Below are 23,110 nucleotides of genomic sequence, written 5' to 3'. Positions count from 1 at the left end.
ATGTATTGTATTTGATATTATGTTGAATACATTGTAATCATAAACATATCTCAATAAATAGGCTAGCCTGTTCAGCTAAAAGAAACTAGGGGGTTTAAATAACCACTTAAACCCTATTTGAAAGATTAAAAAAATAATGCATCTACAAGCTCACAACGCATCGCAACGCGACACGTGAGCTTGTAGATCCATTATTTTTGCTATTTTGGGAGAAAAGAAAATGTTTGTTCGTCTATAATGACATGCCCAAAATAGGGATGCTGCAGACAAGAAAACACGTCTCTATAACTTGTGTGTCACATGTATGTAGATGGATTGAGATGCACTCAGAGCTGATCTAAAGTCTGATTTACCTGCAAAAAAAAGTTCAGAGGTAGAGAAAATACCCACAAAAGAACTGAATTTGTTAATGCTAGGGGGTGACAATTGCCATCCCCTGGGACCCCAAATGACGCCCCTGCTCCTTACCACAGTGCTGCCGCCCTGCATGTTGTGGAGGTCTCTGTGAGCGTGGGCACAGAAATCAAGGCAAGCCGTGACCCCGGAGAAGGGACGACCATCTTTTACCCCAAGACGGCAGTCTGGTGCCCGGTGTTCATGCTCCACCTACAGAACAACAACACCATCAGGTAAACACCGTTAATAATATTTTATGGATCACACGACACTCACGACCCTCCATTATTATTGAATATGAGAGTTAATGAATAACATTTCTTTATAAACTTATACTACAGTATGTTTTTAAACTACTTCAATACCGTATATGGCCCTTGTTCCATGTCTCCCTATCCTAACTATCCTTTGCTGTCTGATAAAAGAGAAACACCCATAATAATACAAAAGTGCACATAACACATAATAGTGTGCCAAAACATGTTGCAGATATGTTATTACAGATATGATGAATATATCATATCATACACAGGTCCTTTAGACTAGAGAGGATAATCAGATCACAACATATTGTGTATAATTTTAAATAATGTTCACTATATTTACGACTTGGTAATTGGTAATGTTAACTGAAGGAACCAGTATGTTCTCAAATATCCAGGTATCCTTACCTGATTTGCATAAGCTTCAGGTGCCAGGTTTTTATACATTGGACCCATTATGGTAGCTAGGTTCTGAAGGTTCTGCTCCAGTCTCTCCTCCTGTAAAATAAGTGACAGGTATGTGCATACGTTATGGCATTTTATTCAGGCTGCTGTATGCTCTATGCTTTATTGGACAAAGATCAGGTATGCATATGAAAGCCCTATAGCATGTTACTACATCACCAGTGCAACATGTATACCTCTTTAGGATCATCCCCAAGTAGCTTGAATCTTCTTGGGATTTTACTCCTGGCAAACTTGCAACCATTGTAGTACATACTCCAGGAGCAGCCGAAGGAGAAAGACGCTCCGCAAGCATCAGGATCCAACCCTTGGCATGCACATGTCCTCCTGAATGACATTGACAAGCAGGCATTTGATTTGTTAGAGGAGATTAGGCAGTGCATTTATCTTTGTAGATTGTGGACTGACAGTTTGCTATGGGGAGGCACAGGAGGAAGCAACTGGTGGCATTTGAGTCCAGGCTGGATTTGTGTTTATGTCAACCCCCAGGCACACTGCCCTATTGTTCTAGATTACACAATTTACTCTTCTATGACTTGTGTTCAATGGCATTAAGATATAGCTGACCGTTGAGTTTCAAGCAATGGCTTTTGATTTGATTCGAAGAAACGGATGACTCCCTCCCTTGGGGGAAGTTGGGGTGTCAATAGAATTCGGATCAGTTGGTGTAGTCTTTTAAAAATACTTGGGGACATTGAATGCCTTTTCATATAGCTGGATGTATTATTACTGCTTAGTTGGTACAACATAATATTTGTGTTTAGTTATGACCTCTTATGATTAGCAAGCTACTGCTCTGTGACTTCAGTATACTCATCCAGTCATGAACACTTTACAGTGGCCTTATTTTGCTATATTCGTCTATATTAAACCAATAAAACAATATTGTAAATATTTCAATGGCTTATAATATTATGGAATATTTAAATGCTTTAAACATACTCTTCGTTGAGGGCACAGCGTCTCTGGGTGCAGGCGCCATGTTTGTTTAGTGAATTGCTCAGTTCGGCGTAGAGGCGGTCTGCCAGGCTGCGGTTGATGCCCTCCCAGATCAGGATGACCACTATAATACTGGCTGTCTCACAGGTGTGGCCCGCTCGCTCCCTAACTAGCACCAGTATCTTCTCCTCCTCACTGGCACGGCGGATTACCTGCAAGATACACACAGTATTTACAAACAAGGTTAATTTAGTACAATACGGTAGCTGTACAGGACTTCAGCATATTGACACTGATGTAGTGACATAAGCACACAATGACACTCATGGCATTGGGGGTGGGACCATTCAGTGCAATGCGACAGTATAGATTAGCTATTATATATAATATGCCCCAAGGCGCCATGGTTTACAGGGATTTTAGAACAGCTAAGGGGCATTGTAAACAAAAATCTAAATGGCTAATGCTACACTCGCATACCTGGCAAGGTTTCATAAAATAAACACACAGCACCAAAAATGCAACAATTTATTGATGACAATGTAGTTCTACAGTGACATTTATTAGAATTTGTTTGGCACAGTGTGTACTTTTAGAATGGTGGTTTGACAACGCTGAGGAAGACCTGTTGGGTTTGAAACGTGTCCGTTGTTTCTGTCTGTGAGAGGTAAATAAAACTGTGAAAAGGACATGCATTGTGTGCTGGGCTGCTGGCTATTTCCTCACTTATAGAACAGTGGTTCCCAAGCCTTTCTGTGTTTGAGTAGTATCCTATTTATCAGTATCATAGTGAAAGCACATTTGTCAAGGTTGTAAGAAATGTCTACATGTCTGTAGCATTCGAAGATTGTGGAAGCGATAGTCTGGCTGGCTTGGAGCCTATTGACCAACAGGCCATGATATTGTTGTACTAGATTTTCCATAAAATAAATGAACACTGTGCAAGGTTAAAGTGACATAATGCACAAAGACACAAGCAGAGATGAGTAAAACACACACTATACACATACCATACAAATACAACACAGGTAAAGATAAATGGTATATACGGAATACATTTCTTTGACCATTCTTCCTCAAGCCTAAAATACAAAAACATGACCTTACCCATTTGGCTATTGGGCAGCCCTGTGTACTTTTTCCTTCCTTCCCAGTATAGATGATTTTCTCAATCCTGATGGCACGGCCAGTTAGTCCAGACCTTTAAATGCAGAATAACAGAAAGAATGAAGTCAGCAAAGGACATACGTACAAGTAAAACCAATACCACAGTAACTGTAAAAGTTTTATTAAAAAAAATGCCCCACATTTGGCTTACCTTTTTTCCATTTTTTCACGTATACTAGCAACATTGGGTGCTGCTCCCAGGTGGGTGTAATATGGGCCCTCATCCTTCTCGCTGATTGATTCTGAATACCACAAGGGAACAACAGAAGAACAGGTCAGTGCCATTCTGTAGTCATCTGTACAATATGAAAATGTACCTTGTGTATTTGAAACTGATCTGCATCTTTCTGCTGTTTTGTTTTAATCTTTTCAGGGTTTTCTTTGCATCTATTGTTCATTCATTGCATTTTATCTACCTTAGTCTATTTGTTATACTGTAGATGCTATAATGATCCAATTTAGCCTCAGAGATGAACAAAATCAAAATCCATGTTCGTCATCTTATAACTGACATCAAATACTCCCAGGGAAGAGCAGGATGGGGCCCTGTCCATCTCAATGATTTCACTTAAATCTTTTTCTGAATATTATATATACATAAACATTCAGACTGGGACATGAACTCTCACACTGTTAAATCAGACTCACCAACACAGTGGCAGGATGCAATGTCGTACTGCGTTTTTATAGGAGTGTCCAGCAAGTTCCTGATGGGGGTGTCCAAGAGTTTCATAGGAGATTCCATGAAGCTCTGGAGCAGGGGCTCCTTCTTTGGAGTGAATTCAGGTGGTCTTTTCAGGGGTACAGAGGTTGCAGCCCCAAATGAATCCCCTCCACTCAGGTCAGCGTTGGTCGAGAGTACCGTGATAGCCCCAGACGACTCCACCTTGACCTTATTATTTAATGAATTGATGACAAGGGACTTATTTTCGAACACAGGCGAAAGATGATACTGTGTCAGGCTTTGTTCCAAACTGGCCAGGATGCTCCTTTGCCTGTTGCTTTGCTCGCACATTGATTGCTGATGCTCTTGCTTGATGTGCATGCCACCCATGGCCATCTCTCGCCGTAACTGCTGCTCCTGTAGCTCCTGTTGCTGCAACCCTGGTGCTTCAAACTGGGCCCCGTTTTCAATTTTCACAGCCCTCAGCCCATGTTTGAATTCACCTGGGCTCTGGGGTGGATGAGGAGGGCCCTGGCGCTCCTGGCGCTGCAGCAGGTGCATCCGTAGTGCCGCATGCTTCTGAAAGTCTGTTTGGGGACCCCCTGAGGGTCCTAGAGGTAGCGGGGGTCCCCTCTGGAAATGCTGAGCACACGCCTCCTGATGCTGCTGTGGTTCAGCTTTAGGATACATCTGCGCTGGCACCTGCTGGCTGAAAGCACCCTGTGGTAAATGAGGTTGCGCTTGTTTGGGGGTCTGGGGGAAATCCATGTGGTTGGGCTGGTGGCTGGGAGTTGTAGGCTGCTGTGGTGGGTATTGCTTGAGGTTACTGCTGCCTGAGTTGGGAGCATACTGCCTCTGCTGCTGCTGATGTTGGTGTTGCATCTCCATTGTCTTGCCGTAGCTGAATGTTGGGTGGTCACCCTGCTGGGGCTGCTGGATGTTGTTGGACTGGGTGGGATTATTCCTCAAAGGTTGGCTGCCTGGCTGAAGCTGCTGATGCTGACCTGGTGGAGGTTGACTGTGAGGTCTGTAAGTGGGAGATGAAAGCTGCTGACCTTCAAACTGAGGTGGGTGGGAAAGTGGGCGTTGCTGCTGTTGAGTATGGTGTTGTTGCTGTTGACAGTGCTGTTGTTGCTGCTGAGGTAAAAATCCAGGGGAAAGGATTTCCTGCAGGTCAGGATCAGCGTCACATAAGTGCTCTGGCTGCATGTGGTTGCGGTAGCGGCTGTCCGCCTGTTGCTGCTGCTGTTGGGATAGGCTGCATTGCTGGGGTAGGTCTTGAGGCTGTTGTATCGGAGTGGCTTTAGAGTTTGACTGCTGCCACTCAGGGGCAGTGTTGTGCTGGACTGCAGCAGAAGGCTGTTGGCCTGGCAGGCAGTCTTGCTGTTGGTGTTGTTGCTGCTGGAAGCTGTTAGACCCTGGGATGTTGTCTGTGAATCCTCCCTGTGCCTGGAATCTCTGCACTTGCCCCGGCTCCCGCAGCTGGCCGTGAGCCTGGGTGTTCGTTGTCTGTTGCTGCTCCGTCTGCGACCTGGGAGGTAAACTCCTCCAAATGTCCTGCTGTTGTGTCTGGGGTAGCGTGGCACCGCCAGAACAGTGCTGCTGGGGCAGGGAGGTGTTCAAGTCGATCCAGGCCCTCTGTCGTGCAGGAGCCAGGCCAGATAAATTAGATTGTTGCTGAGGCAGGCTGTCCATCCCATTCTCTTGGCCAGCATGGTGCAGTGGCTGTTGAGGGCCAGCTGTATCAGGTTGGTTAAGAGAGTTTGGGGCTATGGGGGCTGTCATACCATCAGCTCTACACAAGTTATCAGCATGTTGCTGTGCTTGGGGCGGTTGGATCCTATACTGGAGACTCCTGTTGGAGCCTTGGAGCTGATGTTGAGACTCAGACGCACACTCCTTGTTTTGGCCCATCCTCTGTATCCCAGCATTGGGAAAGGGTCCAAACCCATCTTCATCCCCTGTCTGAAGATGAGTAGTGTTAGGTTCAAGGAAGGGGCTCTGACTATACTCTTGGTTCGGCTTCCTATACACATCTTGAGAGTGTGGGTCCTCTGGATAACACTCAGAGCCATTGTGATGTTGCTGCTGTGAGCTGTTGACACTAGGTGGAGCTATGCCAGTTGTGTGACCCACCTGATTCAAGGATTGTTTGCACTCACCGGAGTAATGTTGCTGCTGTTGATTTTGATGGTGGTCTGCTCTGTAATTATTAGAGTATCCATTCACCATGTAGGGGTTGGAGTTGTAACCATTTCTGCCATGATCATTTTGTGCCGCCCCAGGCTGCTGTTGCTTTGAGGCAGGCACCGAAGCAGAAGGGGAAAAACCTGAGGTGAGTGGGTCAGGTTGAGCACCTTGACCTGGAAGCTCACTGGCCAGTGAATTGTTGATAGTATCCTCCTGCGACCCAGACATTTGTGGTGCAATGGAAACATGCTCAGGGTAATACTGAGACAGAGTTTTCTCCAAAAGATCACCTGGAGAGTCTTCCATTGAAGTGGGCGATTCCACAGCACCATTGGGAATTGAACCTTGCTTATTCCTAGAAAGAGAGAAGATATCCCCGTTTGGGAAATTACAATTCCTCTTATCGAGTTTGGTGTCCTTTGACAGGGTGTTGCAGTCAAAATCCGTCGGCTTTGTCAGCTCGGGGAAATCGTCCATCAGACTGGAGCTCATTTCCTCGTCTCCTTCTTTAATTTCAGAATCCACTCTGAGTTTCTTGGACTGGTGCACTAGTAGGGACTGGTGGTTGCCAAGTGTGTGCTTCAACTCCCCATTCATCACAAAGGGCCCTTGATCAAACAGCCCCTCTGCCGGGGCAGGGCTGCTGCTGCAATTCTCCCTCAGCCTCTTCATGGGGTTGATCCCCATGCCTGGCTTAATGTAATGGTTCCAGTTTGCATCCCCATTGATCTGCAAGGGAGACTGACTTCCATTATGAAGTTTGGTTGCAGTAGTGGCGGTGATCAGGTTGTTTGTCGGGGTGTGAGCTGTGCTGAATTGTGCTAATATCAGACTTTCTTCTGTCTCATGGCTGGCCTTTTCTGTTTCCATCTGGCCTGTTCTGAGTCCATCCACAGGGCTGCCCTCTGTGCGTCCTGCAGATACACAAAGAAAGAGACAGAGAGATGCTTGGTTACTATCTAGGCCTATAATGAATTAGATAACATGTAATGATTGTGATATAAATGTTGTTATGGATGAAGAGAAATAGTCTGTGGATTAAAAGTAGAAGATTAAAAAAAAGTAAACCTGGCTCACAAAGTGGAATACTCCACATACACTAGCCGTCTCTAAACATAATATTTACAAACGGCGTAGTAACTCTCTACATTACACAAAATTCCCACCGGTAGGAAGCACTAACTCGGCCAAGTGGTGCACTCATCGCTACGGGCATAGCAGGGAATAAGGGAAGGGTCAGTAGAGCAAACGTGTTTACACTTGACCCCATGTGAATATCAGATGGCAACATGGACCTGTCACAGAATTAGATTCACCTCAACCTTAACCCTGCACACTCTCAGCGTGGGTGGCCATCAGAGCAAGAGAGGAGATAAGAGCAGAGATGAGAGGTTAACCCAGGACAGCGTGGATTTACAATGGAGGTACAACCATATTCCCCTTTGTACAACATAGGAAATGATGTGTTTTACGATGTTAAACTTGTAATGTAATGTTTGCCGCACTTCATTGGGTAAAGAGAACAAAATAATTCCAGGCATATCATATTTTGAACACCTTTCTCTAAAGCACATATATTTTTAGTATGTATGGCCCCTGTGGGAAAGCTAAGCCTGGGAGTGTGTGTTGTTTTGAAATTAATCATCTACTCTTCTCAGCCAGACCTAGAAAGCTATATAGGCTGTCCACCATTCCCAAACACATTATTTTGCATCTCTTGTGCTCTGATCATGTCCTTTTGAAATGCAAACTCCTGTGGCCGTCAAACTCTTATTACCCAGACCAGTTTGGTGCTGAATTTAGCATTATTATTGACTTGTCAGACAAAATCATGCATATCCACCATCCTGTAGTTTATCTTTTCTTCCCAGGTATACTATCAGTAATTAGAACCAGGCTCTAAATTGAAGACTAGAATAATAGACCTAGAATCATGGTGTGAATGGAGATGGAGGGGGGGGGGTTGGGGTTAGAGGCAGCATTCTCTGCATGCTCAGCATATCCAAAACATACATAGCGCACCCAAGGCAGCTGTATTTGGGACTGTACTTTGTCCACAAGCAGGGGGAAGACTTTGCAGAGGCTTTTCCTCTGCAAAGGAAAAGGGCATCTTTGCTTTTGTCCTCACGCATACCGAAGTCTCCTTAATTCTTTTCAGCCATGTGCATCACACAATGGCCTGTGTCTAGGTCTGTTGGCTGGACACTGACCTCATTCCATTTCACCAGCACACACCTCAGCATGAGGAGGAACTTGCAACAATATTGATGTTGCTTTTGAAGTTTGGATTTGGGTTTCTATTCTTTTAAAATAAGCTGGATTTTATCCAAACAACCCATACAGTATCTCCCATAATAACCAACATTAGCCTGGTTTAGAGGGCACGGTTAACGTCCCAGATGGTAGATGGGAGAAGTTGCTGCCTATCAGCTGTTTAGCAGTTGTCTTAATCAACCTTGTACACCATTGTGATGTCACTCTGAAACATAATCCAAGGCTGATACACTTGATACCACAGGCAGACTGTAGCATTGTAATGGTAATGTTCATCAGATGGTTATATATATTTATGTAAAACATAACTGAAATAACTCCAAATATTTGTTTAGTTTATTGGCACACTACCCAAGGTTGTAAGCAAGGGGAGGGAATCTGCTAGTGTTGGTGTAAGCTCGCTTTAGACTTTTCATCATTTTATGCTACACACAATAACCTCTAAATAGAGCACACTGTGCAAGCTCCCAATACACCATTCTTTCTTTCTTTCTTTCTTTCTTTCTTTCTTTCTTTCTTTCTTTCTTTCTTTCTTTCTTTCTTTCTTTCTTTCTTCGTCCCCCCTCCTGCCTGTAGCAAATATAGATTCCAGTGATGGCATTGATTTCTGGCTGCCACCCTCAATTATTAATGCATGTCACATCCGCAGCATCTGCAAAACAATTACAGTGCATGGAGCCCCGAGTAGAGCCGCAATCTAATCCATCATAGTTATGAGCAGCTCCTCTGCAGATTCTCAAGGAGTAGGAAAGCCCTTGGAACATTCTGGATTCTTTTTACAAATATATTTTAGGGCAGCTCGGCTACATTTTGTCGCTGTCGGGTCAAAACCTTGTCTAAAACTGTTACTTTTCAGGAAATGGGGGAAAAAAATAACCTGTGTTCCAATGGATGCAACAAGGGCATAGTCCAGACTATGTACAGTATTAGGAAGAAAGGAGCTTTTGACGTGTTGATCTGCTAAAACAGTAGGAAACGCTAAGAAGTAAGCGCAGAGATTAAGTGTAGATTCATGGATGTGAGCAGATGTAGGGGAGGTCAAGTGTACTAAAATAAAAACTAGAAGGATAGGATTCAGGTTAGAAATTGGCTCAATAAATGCTTTATTCACATGGTGCCCTGCCCACTCCCAAGTTGTTAAAGGACCATGAAGTGGTCTAGCATGTTTAGCCTATTGTCTATGACTCATGGTATACAATACTTAACATAACTGCTTTATTAATGAGAATTTTATAAAGCATAAATTACAATACAATTTTTGAGGAAGTCACTGGATCGCTTTCATTTCAATATGTATAACAATCAACTTACAGTGTTTTTAAACTTGCTAAACAAACAAAATATTATTGCATGGTTATTTTTCGTCAAAGTTATGTTCTTGATTTTTAATGCAGTGAAAAGTCTAGCAGAAAATGGTCACTCAATTAGTTTCTTCATGTTTTAATTACTTCCTTTATGTGTGTTATTTACCGTTCTTTTTTCTCGTCTCCTGATTGTGATGGGGTTGGTTTGACTGATAATGTAACCTTGTGTCACCAGGCTTTCCGCAGTACAGTTTCTGTTTACTGCTCAGTGTTCAAATCTGGTCTAGAGCCCGCTACTGTATCCACTGCTATCCAGTAATTTCCACACACAGATACATGCATGCACACGGACCGTTTCTGTATCCTCTCTTGACTGGATAGCAAAATGCAAACCCCAGTCTGCTGGTAATGTTACCTATATGGAAGGTACATAAATGCAATGTTTTTTAAACTGAAGTTGTATCTGTTCCCCTAACTAATAGACGTGGCTAACCAGATAGTTAGTGTTACCTTGATTAATCGAGGTTCTTTTTCAGAATCTGAATCACTTCATCCTATGAGGCCACTTTGGTGAAACAGCCGAATACACTGCACTGCTTCAAATGTATGCCATATTGTGGTTGTGTGAATTTCATTACGTTGCTACTATTGTCCCCCTTAGCCCAAACTTTCGAGCGATTCGACCTGTCTGCCATACTTGCATGGAATGTAAACAGGAAACAGGAAGGTTGTGTGCTGTAATATAGGGGCCGGGTAGGAATATGTCTGTTACGATAGTGCCTAAAGGCAAAATACAGATAGCAGCCCCCTTTGTCAAGAAGTGTATTGTTATTTTAGTTCTGACCAATCAGGTACTGGTACTAAAAGTGCACTGATTCTTAGTACCCTTCCTACCCTAACCACAACTGGTTGCCAGTCTTGCACATGCTAGCTCTACAATGAGTACAAAAGAGTTGGAAAGAAGGCCTACTCTTTTTAGTTTAGTTACAGGGTAAGAGGAAGCACCTGGCTGAGGTTATAGCAGACATCTGAGGTGACATGATGTCATGAGTCAAATTCTTTTCCAGTGATGATTCATGTGCACATTTCAACTCTTCATATAAAGGCATGGCCATTGGGTGTGCTTTTGGAAAATGCCCCACCACAGTATTTTTGGCAATGAAAGGAGCCTTTTCATTAAAGTTGGTCTAAGCTCTGCTCAGTCCAATAAATATCCACCTTATTTAAGCATCTCTCAGAAATGCTAATGGTGGAGTATCTTCATCTGAATGTAAATGAAAATGAATGCACTAACCACTTAAACCCTATGCTTAGTTGACCGTATTCCCACGGGCTACACTAAATGTCCTCGCCAAAAATAATTCCCCCAGAATAGGGATGCTAGGGTTCAAGTGTTCCAAATTTGAAGTCTCCAAAAACCTTTCCCTGTGCATACTTGAAACAATGAATTCATGTCCTTTTTATACACAGAGCTCTGGGAGAGGCTATAGGACACAGACGCCAAGCCACTATGGCCAGATAAGAAAAACATGGCACCGAACCTTTGAAAACATAATTGGATCCAGCTTTAAAATCCCACGAAAGCTTTCTCCTGTTAGTGTGAACACACTATAGGATCACTATAGAGGGGGGAGGGGGCGGGTGAATAAATAACAGGCCACATGGTATGTTTCATTTGGCACAATAATGCTCCGTCATTGAGCCTGATTATCACATCTGGAAGCCATTACAGCTTGGTTGTGATCAGGCGTTGTCATACAGTACATACTGCATCTATACAAACTGAAACGTCTGGAAACAAAGTGGAAGGGAATCTACATTTGTATGTTGTCTGCCTGTTAGTTATCAACAATCTATGATCACAAACCTTCCACCCACCAGCACTATATAACCATGAACATTGAATATACATGTTTATCCACTCTGCCACCTGAAAAGTATCATATTCAAGTAGTAAAGAGGGGGAATTTCACCTAAGGCATTAGTTGACATCATTGGCTATACCACAAGATGAAGACCATGCTACATGTACTGTTAGGCATTTTCAAACACAATAAATGTACTATACTGAAGACAAAGCAGCTATTGATAACAATTAGAAGCTTGGAGGAGTGAGCACATCAATGTAACATTCCATAGTGCTAAAAGTGAATTGATTCAAATAGTTGGGATTAGTTAGAAGTATAAAGACACCTAATATGTAACAGAACCCTGCACATATGAGAATGTATTCCATCTGTCAGGATACTGTAGGCAGGAGACTGGGGCTGGTTTGCTGGGGGAATTTAAATGGGACACCTGCTGTGCCTGACCGACAGGAATACTGGATGAAAACTTCATTCATCTTTGAGATTTAAAGTTGGTTCAGCTTTTTTTTTTACAAGGTCACTCAGTTTGTGATGTACCTACAGACCTCAACCCTATGCTCACTCATGAGGAAAAAGATGGCTTCTATTAAACTCAGCAAACTCTGAGATTTCCTATAAACATTTCCCCATTTCCTCAACTTTTTCATACACTTCCCATTTAGGACAGGAATAAAAGCAATATGAGTTTTAAAAAAAAGAAAAAAGTTGACACCCTTTTGCAGCACAAGTCAACAGCGCTCACCAGGACAATAAACACGGGATCATTTTGGACAAAGCGGACCTAGACTCGGGTCTGGCAGCAGTGGCATCATGTCCAGTCAAACTAAGGCGGCTCATGCTACCTCTGATATTTGACATTTGGGTGTGCTATGCTTCTGAGGCAGGCTAGCTAGCTGGCTAGCTAACTAACTCACATTATGTGGCTGGCTGGATGATGTATGTACTTGGCTGGTTGACTGGCTAGTTGGCATAACAATTGTCCCTCCTGTATCAGTCACCCCTCCAAGACCCACAGCAGCCCTCCACAACCCTGGGGTTTGAGTGCTAACAAGCTGAGCTGCTACGAGGCTGCCTGAGAGAGCTGCTCTCATTGTCAACAGATCCAGCACAGCCTGTGGCAGCCAGCTGCCTGATGGCAGGTGGGAGAAGTAAAGTAGAAACACAGAAAACAATGGGCGGGTCTTCCTTGGTTAGCTGGTTGTGGAGAGGAATTTGAAAGGTGTCGCACGCACGTGTGACATTGCCAGAAGCAAGCTATATGATCTGTGTGTTTTGAAAGTATTTTTTTATGGCAAGCTGCTGTACATGCATAAGTGGCTATACCTACATTTGGGCAACGCTTAATGCTGCGTTCACACTGGCAGCTACAAAGATACAGTCTACCATTCATTTTCAATGAAAGCCAGCGACATGGAGATACAAAGATGCATCCAACTTTTGTAGCTGCTAACAGCTACAAAAAAGTTGAGCTGATTTCAACTTCAGCTACAAAGCTACAAATATGCTGTGTAGCTTTGTATCATTTATATCCGTCTATTATATTGAATGGTGGACTGTTGATTGTTCAAATTACTCATACATTTTACATTAAGTCTTTTTTCTTTGTTGACTTAGAATTATGACGAGGCTTTATTTTCAATGTTGTGCAGAAAGACAGCATAGGTCTCAAATAGTCTGCATTTCTATAGAATTATATATAGTATGGCAGGTCTCATGGAGCTTCCTGGTCAAATGCCTTTTGCTGGGTTACATGTCGCCTTTCCGACATGTCGCCTTTCCGACGTTAACGAACCCTATACCTAACCCTAACCCTAACCTTAACCGCACGCGGAAGCCACTAGTCGGAGTGGCGAGATGTCGGAATGGAAGGCGGTTACCCTTTTGCTGATGGCAGGTGCATGAATCAATGCAGTATGTACTGCAAAATTGAACAGTGTTCATTTAACTCTGAATAAGTAGAGAATGCATGCCCCACCTGATTATTATGCAATACCCATTTTTAAGGTACACTACCTCTCTGTGCGTGTTGGTCTCTTTTATGCCCATATATGGAGATACCTGATGTCCGGATCTCCATGTGTGTGTGTGTGTGTGTGTGTGTGTGTGTGTGTGTGTGTGTGTGTGTGTGTGTGTGTGTGTGTGTGTGCGTGCGTGCGTGTGTTTTCAAGTATTATAATGCATTTAGCTGCCACTCTTATCCATTCCAAAGCCACTTGAAATTTCACTCTAAACACTTATGGTGACATTTTCACATCTACTTGGCCTTTTGTGTGCACCCCAGTTTTTAAGTTGCTCGATTCAATATTTAGATATTTTATATTCATTTGATTAGACACGCCCCATTCTATATAAGCCCATTCAACTTCCAACTAATGCATGAGGAGACTGTAATTTTTTGATTAGGTTTAATTATGTTAATATTTTCTGTACTGTAATGTTGCATCAAGTCCATCCATGAAATCCATGAAATTCATGCATGAAATGACTGCTTGAAAAAAAAATGACCGACAATATCTGTGTGTGTGTGTGTGTGTGTGTGTGTGTGTGTGTGTGTGTGTGTGTGTGTGTGTGTGTGTGTGTGTGTGTGTGTGTGTGTGTGTGTGTGTGTGTGTGTGTGTGTGTGTGTGTATAATCGTTGACGTGGGGAAACCATGTCCCAATGTTACTTTTCAAGATTCAATTAAATAAGAATTAATAAATAATTAAATACAAATTATATATATGTATATGTGTGTGTGTGTGTGTGTTTATGATAGTGTCTTTCAATTGTATATATACTTGCCTCACAAATAACAAAACATATTACGGTTGTCTGAACATTTATGAGTCATGTAGTGCTGTAGTATTCATAATAGTAAACTGACTGTTTTCTTTCAGCAAAAGGAAAACAAGATGGGGTCATCATATTGATGATGCCCATATTTGGGCAATTCACAAAATATGAAAAAAAAAAAAATCAACATATTTGGGGATTTACTTCCTTGGCCTACTGGCAGTATGCACAAAATATTTGGTGAAAGACTGGCTGGTGCTCAAACTTAAACCATACATGGCTTTCTCTACCCCACCGTGTGACCAATTATTGTTTTGTCTGCCCCCCTCAGTGGAGGCTGTTAATCTGTAACCAAGTAGTGCTATTTGCAGCCAGTCAGAGTGGCTCCAGTTCCACTGGGACACTCCAGAGTTTAACAAAGATCCACCAGGGCCAAGCAGCTTGTCACAGAGAGATACACCCACTGACCAGAAAAAAAAAATCTTTGCTAACCTAGAACAAAGCCAGAGATCCCAGCTGAGTGCACGCATACATTGTACACACTCCCCCACCCACACACACACACACACACACACACACACACACACACACACACACACACACACACACACACACACACACACACACACACACACACACACACACACACACACACAACACACAACACAACAATTACACAATCTTGTAAGCAGAACTAAGCTTCCTCTACAACAATTGAGGTACTGGCAGCAGTCTGTTGATTTTTTTTGATTAAAAGTGTGTTCCACATCTAGGTCTATTTTTGTTCTGGAAATAGAGCACTAAACTAAACCAGAAACATGGAATTTCAGCGGTTTCAGTGTACAGTAACTGCCTTCTGGAAATTCTATTACTTATGGTCTTTGATCTAATTTTAGCTTTCTTTCCCTGTGGCCAATTTCCATCGGGGAATAACAGTGTTCTGTTTATTTCAGTTGATGAAATTTGCTTCTTTGCTTGAACTGAATCCCCAGAAAATGACATGTCATCTTTCCCTCCAATAGTTGAGAGCCTTTTGTTTCTGGGTGCCGGTCGTCACTGCTCCTTCTGCATTGTGTGTGTTTGTGCGCGCACGCGTGTGCATGTGTGTGTTTGTGTTTTTCTTCCGGGTCCCTCCCTCTCTCAGAGCCTCTCGTGCAGACTTCTGCCCTGTAATTACTCTTCAGGTTGCTCTCTACTTCTGCCTGCTATTCATCCACTTCCTCTTTCGTTTGGTCTTGCTGCTGGCATGTGATTGGCTGGCCCTGAGCAGTTATGAACCTGGCTGTTAAAGTTCCTGTTGTAGAGAACTAGACAGATGCACAGAAACGGCCTATAGCTACATAGGGTCCTCTATTTGCCGACCTTTACAACTCGGTCAGCCGGTTTAGTGCTGTGTGGAGCCTGGGGGTCAGGGTGGACTCCCGGCTCCCCTGTCAATTCTTACACTGTCATTCTTGCTGTCCATTGCTTTACAACACTGATCCCATTTGAGGGGCATTAGTTAAATACATAAATTATACAGCCACAATCACAAAATGAACAGTATGATTTCAATGTTTTCTCTTCTACACAGAATTTTTTATGTGTTTATATACTGTATATCAACTCGCTGGCATTGGTATGTAAATGTACTTCCAAGACTTTTGGTACTTTGGTAGAAAAGCATATGTGGACAATGAAGTTGATTATATTCTGTTCATGTTTGTATTTTATCCGTCCTATAGAAATTATCCTTTTTTATTTTCCATGTGCTTATTTTTCTATAAGTCCAATGTGCAGAACTCACACTGTGTTTTTGTTATCCCCAAAGAGAGCGAGTGAAATAGGAGAGGCGCTTTGGTGGACAGGGTCTATTTGGCGTGACTTGGCAGCCGTACGTGACATTTACTGATAACGACAGCTGCTGAGAGAGAGAGGAGAGAGAGAGAGAGAGAGAGAGAGAGAAGGAGAATGAGCTCTCAGGTTCAGACCTGGGGTGTATGGGTATGGACTGGAGCTTTGCTGTTGCAGAGAGAGAGAATGCGAGAGGGGGGGGAAAGATATGGAACAGGCTTGTAAATCAAAACGAGCACTCGCTGGGCCACGTTTCTACTCTTCGAAACAGACCGAGAAATACGCCACTATCTCAAGTGTGCGTTTCCCCCCATACCACTTGGCTCAGTAAGCCCTGTTTAGTATTTTCCTGTGATGATAAGAACAAGGAGCCCACATACTAGAGGTTATAAATCCTGAATGGGGAATAGGAGTCGGCAGGGTGGCCCTGTAGTAGTGTAAATTTCGTTGACTAAAACAATGACGAAAAATGTTCGTCATTGTCATTTTATGTTTGGTTGTGCTTGGGTGTTGTGTAAAGTCATGTTAACTATAACGTCACGGTCTACACAGACATTTTGTGCTCCATTACGGAAGAGAGACTGGTTTAGATGCATATGTTTTGATGTTGTGGGCCAGAAATATGAGCAGAGCTGATAACACCAAAGTGATTGTGTGTGCACTGCCACCAATGGGCTAGCATTGGGACATTTGTCAGATTGCACACAGCAGAGTAGCAGCTCTCAAATGAAACCTCATCCTTAGCTCCGGCACGCTGGTGTAATTGGGTCAGATGACTAGCATACTACAGGGTTTTAAATCCCTCTCGTAAATATAGAGCAGCACTTGCTGCTCCTGCAATCGTATACAGTAGCTGTCTGAGAGCATTCACAACATGTAAACAACCTAGTTCACCAGGTTCAGTCTTGCCATACGATACCAAAGACTGAAGTTGCAATTTGTATTAAGACTTCATTGACGCTATCTTCAACCTATTATAAACAATATTATACATCATATTCTTTGAGATTAGTCATGCTCACATGAACATTTAAAAATGAATCAACGTGTTTGTCAGAACCTTAAACCTGCAAATGAGTTTCAGACTACTACAGTATTTTTCTTTAAGACAATGCTCCACAGCCCCTTTAAAATGTAGACACTTGCTATGTATTCGTCAGAATGGAGCTTCCGTTCAGGAGGCCTTTTGAACACATTTCAATGGGTAAACTTAGGCAAAACAATTCAGCCTGAAATTAACACTGGCGAAGTGCCAAATGCGGGAAGGTTTTTCATTTGCCGTGTACGTTTCTGAAGCCACCCAGTACTTTGGCGTGTGACTTTCTTTGCAACAAAATATCAGCCTTGGAGGATGATAACATGGGCAATTTTCTTGCAATAAAATTGGCGCCAATTGTAACAAAATAGCCTTGGTGACTCATGCTCTTCCTTGTACAAGTGAATGAACTAGGTGGCACACTAGATCTAATGTTCTCATCAACATCCCAGTAATGTCTTAATGTTTGAGTGTTCCATAATCCATCACTTCTTTAACCGTGCTGGTATGTGCCATACATTCTCCTATGTGCAAATAAACCTTTAGATTAGTTAATAACATATAACAACATCTCGATTTACACATCTTGGAAGTCTGTCACACACTATTTTAAAACTAGGATCAATTTAACTTTCTTCAGTGATTAATTTATTTTAATTTGGACACTCCCTTTCTCTCCCTAATCTTCTCTGCCCACTGTTTTTATTCACTGTTCATACTGTGTTATTATTATGCAGATTGTATGTGATGCAACACAAAAAGGCTGTATATACAGTATGCATTACATTTTTTGGCTGGTAAAAACAAAAGATTGCTTGTCTGGTAATGACTGGTGAGCTTAAAGTTGGACTGAGAGCAAGACTAGTTCTAACTCACCCTGTGAATGAACTTGCAGTAGTAGCATGTTGGTCAAATGTTAGGCAGACATCACCAGGTGTTCATTCATTCATGCACCGTGCCTAGCCAAGTCTCCCAACAAACCACCTCACACTTGTGATTCGGTCACATGTGCACACACACAAGCGTGGTACCTACGTATAATGCACCTCAGATAGCCGCTTATGCCTTCCTCTCTCCCTGAACATGTGACATTCTCCACATTACCCTGCCTCAGCAACAAAAGGCCCCTGTGTCTGCAGTTGGCTCTATTCCTCCCCCTTCCAATTTTGTATGCTGTAATATTGTAACCCCCCACCACTATGACCTCCACCAAAGGCTGCAACTCATTGCAGTGTTGTAATATGAAAAGTTCAGGCAGCGTGGGGAAGCTCTGTGCTCTGCTCTGTATGAATGAAACAATAGGCGGATGTTACACAGTACACAATAATATCCCAGTGTTCATCTACAGTGTCTCTGAGAGGGTACAAGTGTAAAGTGTTTGGTTACATTTTCAGACTCTCTGAGAGTTGACGATAATCTAGAGAGTTAATTTAACTCTCAGTATAAAATGTGTGACCCGGCACCTCAGGTGATCTCATCTCACATGATCACATGCAGAAGCAGATGTAAGCAATATTAAGTATGTAGCCTTGGAAACAGCGTATCTCCCGTTTCCATAGCGTGAGGCAGCTTGATGTATACAAGTACACCCCCTGGACCTGACACTAGTATGTTGCAGGGACTTACCCCTCAATCAAACCCTTGATGCGGAGTGGCAAGCATTGGGTACCAATTTTTCATAGTCGTCAGTATGACTCGGCCAGGGTTGAACCCCTGACCTCTCAGGGTGGATGCTCTAAACACAAAACCACTGGGTCGGAACTGAGATGTAAACAATGGAGCTGGTTAAACTTGCTGTGGTAAGTAACGGACGAACGGTTGTGATATATCTGGCAAGACACGCTATATACGGTACATATTCATGTTCTTGCCACATATGGATATGCCTCATCTGTCCAATGCACCCATAACAGGCTGTTTAGATCACTCGCCATGTCAACAGGCCTCATATTCAATTCACGTCTGTCTCCTTGTAGACTCTCTCTCTGTCATGTGCAACTCGCGCCATCCCACGTGGATGTACTCAACCGGCTAAATATCAACAATGTTTGATTATTATCGGTGTGGCACTGATGTGTCTGTGAATCTGTAAACCCCTCACACTATAGGATCATCTGGGAAAATATTAGGTTACAACCAGCCTCAAAGTGGGAATGCCCCCACGATTGACCCTAATTAACCCAATTATCAGGGCTCCAGTCCAGACTAACTTTATAGTTGGTTGCACATAGTTGGTAGCATATAATTTAGGTGTACCCACTACCCACTACCCACATACACACACACATAGACACACCTGCTAATTGTGAGGTGCACCGGTGAAACCATGAAGATTTTTAGTTGCACTGGACAGATGTTTGGGTGCTTGTGCACCCACTCTGGAGCCCTGCGTAGTGGGAGCTCAGCTTCCACATTAAATCAGAGATGTCAAATGCATGTATCACAGCACAAAATTCAGATGGGGGCGGCCTCATTTTTACCATGAAGATTTCTAAACCCTCTCTAAAGCTTTCAACTCCCAAACGTAAGACCAGTTTTAACTTCCTTTTACATTCATTATGATTAACTCACATTACTGTTCTTTCCACGGCAGTTCATTGTGTTTGTTCTACATTGTCCACATGCAAATTCATAACTGATGTAATACTGTCTAAACCGTGTGCCCTCTTACTCAACAATGACTCAGCAACACGAGGAATTTTTCACACGCGTGCAATGTACTGAGCAGCTACAGTACATAAATCCTGACTGCCCATCACAATTCTTGTTTCCATTGTGCATTCCTTAAAGTGGTACATATTTATGTAGGCCCCCAGTCCCAAACAAAAGGCCCGGGGGACCCCGGCACCCCCCCTACCCCCATCCCCATCATCAAATGAGGTGTGCCACGGGCCTCTGATTCTTATCGTAGACGTTTCACCTTTCCTGATGTATCACAGCAGCATACAGTATGTATAGGGGAGAAAGTTAGGAAATGCAGAACTAATTGTCATTTATGCCAACTGATTGCTACTTGGGGGGTGGGGGGTGTTGGGGGGGGGCTTTTTCCTTAAGGCTAAAAGTTAAATAATATGGAGGATGCATTGGCCATATCAAAGAGCGTATCTAGTTTAAAGGTCTGTTGATATGAAGCATGTGTTGTTTCAGATTAATGGCCAATGGACTGCAGCTAAAACACAGCAGAGCGGGATCTGCTTTCCATTACTATATGGATATCACTTACATGGTCATGGAAACAAGGAATACATTACAACCAACCTGAGAGATAGTTAACAGCAAGTGTTGGAAGTTTCACAGAAGGAGTTGATGTTAGTGAGCTAACTTTGAATTTGTTACATACTATAACAAGTTCAGAGATGAGTTGATACCTGTGAGTGAAATAAAAAAATAAACATTCCAACAAGATGAGTTTTAGTTAGCAAAGGAAATAAGTTAATGGTTTGACTTTGGGTCATGTAAAGGGTTTTTGGTGAAGTAAACATGATACCAAGAGCTTCTACAACACCAGATCTCTCTCTGGGTGTCAGGTGAACTACTGCAGCTTCCTGTTGATGCCGGCAGTGGGGCCTAATGACTAGATTGTGACATACAGTAATAATGGCTGCATCACGTGAGCAACTGTTGAGTCATTTCCCTCTCTCTGTTACACCAAAGAAGTGAGCAACACAGCACAAATGCAACGTAGCTGCAGAGTCTGTTTTCTTAAAGTTTAGAATAATATTGTATAGATTAGAAAATGTACAGGTATTGTCCATAATGTGTCTTTTCACTGTGGCAGACACAGGACCAAAAAAAGCGTTTTGTTGTTCCTCTGTCTCTCTCTGTCTCTCTCTCTGTGTCTCTCTCTCTCTCTCTCTCTCTCTCTCTCTCTCTCTCTCTCTCTCTGTGTGTCTCTCTCTCTCTCTGTGTGTGTGTGTGTGTGTGTCTCTCTCTCTGTGTCTCTCTTTCTCTCTCTTGAAATGCTTAGCAAATCACTTTTCACATGTTAAACTGACATTGTAGTATTCACATAGTATTTCAGTATATGCAATTTTATTGCAATCTTTGCAGTCTTCACACATTCAATCCATCCTTCCTTTCTTAGCTCAATGTGGCTTCAAATCATCTGCATGAAAACCAGAATGCATGAGAGTGGTACTTCCATAGCCTTATTCCCTTTTTCTTCTTTTGGATCCAAGACTAGATTAATAGATTACGTCAAACCACAGAGGATATACACACACTTCTGTTTGTAATTTCATCCCGAGTGAACCTCCCCTCCCCCAATCCTTCCCCTCAAGAAGAAGGGATCTGGATCTGTACAATCCACATTGTTCCTTATGTCTAATGCAGGACAGATGTGGCCATGAGAGTGTGGTTGGTGGAGATCCCCATTGAAGTCCTGTGTTCCCCTACATCAGTTTCTCTCATTACCTCCCATTATTGTACTTTGTCAGCACAATTTAATCAACTTAATTTGTTTGCATTTTCACACAGAGAGTGGCCTCAAAAGCTTCACATGTTTACAAAAGTGGTATAGCACTGTAATGAGCTGTGCTTTCAGGTTTCAATCATATTTACTTTCTGAAGAGCAACAGTCCTTATGAATGCTCTAGTCTATAGCTTTAAAATGCTCATTCTTAGTCACATGAATCTTAGCGCCATGTCATATTAAGCCAACATAAGCGAACATTGTGAGAAAATCTACAAGCTCTCAACACGAGCTTGTAGATCGGCTATTTTCGGCAAAGAGATTTGGTGTAGAGGGAAAAGACGGGGAATACATCCCTGGGGGATCCCGGTCGACGAAGTATATAGGGTTTAAGTGGTTAAACAGTGATCCATTTACAGAGTGACTATGTGGCAAGCTGAAAGACAACCTAGCATGGTCCAGTTTTTGAAAACAACTGAGACGATGCAACTCTGTTATTCAGTTGAGTTATCTATGGAAACAGACAACAAAAGACAGACCCTTCAAGAGGCAGTCCAGAAAACACCATCATCACTAATATTTAACATATTGTAGAGCAAATACAACAAGCTCATTATGGCCTTGATCAAGATACAAGAACAACCTGTATGAAAGAAAACAACACCCGAGATAGGGTTAGGTTAGGGAATGTTGAGCCGGTTTTCTGTCAGATCGAATTGGCAGCATGTAATTCCCATACTCAACCAGGACAGAAGAGTAACTGCAGAACGGTAGTGAGGATAACGATTAACTGGAGTTGGTACTGCTGATGACTTTATATTTCCCCAATGAGAAATGTAGTTGTGAAATCATGTTTAGATCTGACAGCGTGTGGTGGTTCAGAGTTTTACCTTTGTGTAAGCTCAGTATCCATGGAAGTGCTGTGTTAGCACTAACAAATGCTGTGTTAGCACTTTTTAGCAACTTAGTAACTTTTTTTTTTTACATGACTAGCCCTTGTTTGTTTGTTAATTGTATTCACCCTGGTTTACATGAGCTCGGTTGAAATGCCTAAATTCATTATTTGGAGCCCATATCCCTGACTTGGATCCCAAGTCAGAGAATTGTGCATTTTAAAGTTAATATTGTGGTGGTTTTGGTGTCATGTTGTGAAGTGGAGGCTAATTTCAAAGTTATTATTCTTGGTGATGCTTGTGTTTGCTGCTATGCCCAGAGAGAATAAGTTGGTATGATCCTTTCTCTTGGTAGTCTGGAAATGCCAGGCTAATCTCTTGGAGTCACAAGTTCCCATTTCCTTTCAGTGCATTCCCTCTTGTGCCTCTTCGATGTTGTCTCTATGGTCTAACTACTCGTCTCAGCTAAGAAGAAAAAAAACACTATAGGTGGTAATAGTAAATATAAGAGCTTATCTTAGATGAGCTTTTATGTCAGTTTGTTTGTCACGTAGACACAGACTTGAGCAATAACCTGTCTAACCTCTTATCTGAGATACACTCACACAACTTGTTCAGCAGGGTCAGCGGCAAA

The 23,110-nt window shown here is 42.6% G+C and overlaps 2 protein-coding genes across 2 annotated transcripts in view; both read right to left on the bottom strand.

The window, feature by feature from the left end:
- Positions 1–23,110, bottom strand: part of npnta (nephronectin a) — a 491,735-nt gene that overhangs the window by 249,465 nt on the left and 219,160 nt on the right. The window lies entirely within an intron of this gene.
- The window catches only part of tet2 (tet methylcytosine dioxygenase 2), a 42,824-nt gene that overhangs the window by 8,940 nt on the left and 10,774 nt on the right, over positions 1–23,110 (bottom strand). The window contains exons 2-8 of the mRNA XM_084080461.1: positions 3,879–6,998; positions 3,382–3,472; positions 3,171–3,264; positions 2,067–2,275; positions 1,301–1,451; positions 1,068–1,157; positions 469–606 (exon numbers count right to left, since the gene is read on the bottom strand). Coding sequence (XP_083936587.1) covers positions 469–606; positions 1,068–1,157; positions 1,301–1,451; positions 2,067–2,275; positions 3,171–3,264; positions 3,382–3,472; positions 3,879–6,954 — 3,849 coding nt within the window. The 5' untranslated portion in view covers positions 6,955–6,998. The remainder of the gene's footprint in view (positions 1–468; positions 607–1,067; positions 1,158–1,300; positions 1,452–2,066; positions 2,276–3,170; positions 3,265–3,381; positions 3,473–3,878; positions 6,999–23,110) is intronic.

The sequence above is a fragment of the Gymnoscopelus microlampas genome, assembly GCF_963454915.1.
Source record: "Gymnoscopelus microlampas genome assembly, chromosome: 2".
NCBI classification, from domain to species: Eukaryota; Metazoa; Chordata; class Actinopteri; order Myctophiformes; family Myctophidae; genus Gymnoscopelus; species Gymnoscopelus microlampas.
The sequence above is the reverse complement of the archived record's forward strand: the minus strand, read 5'-3'. Positions and strand labels throughout refer to the sequence as shown.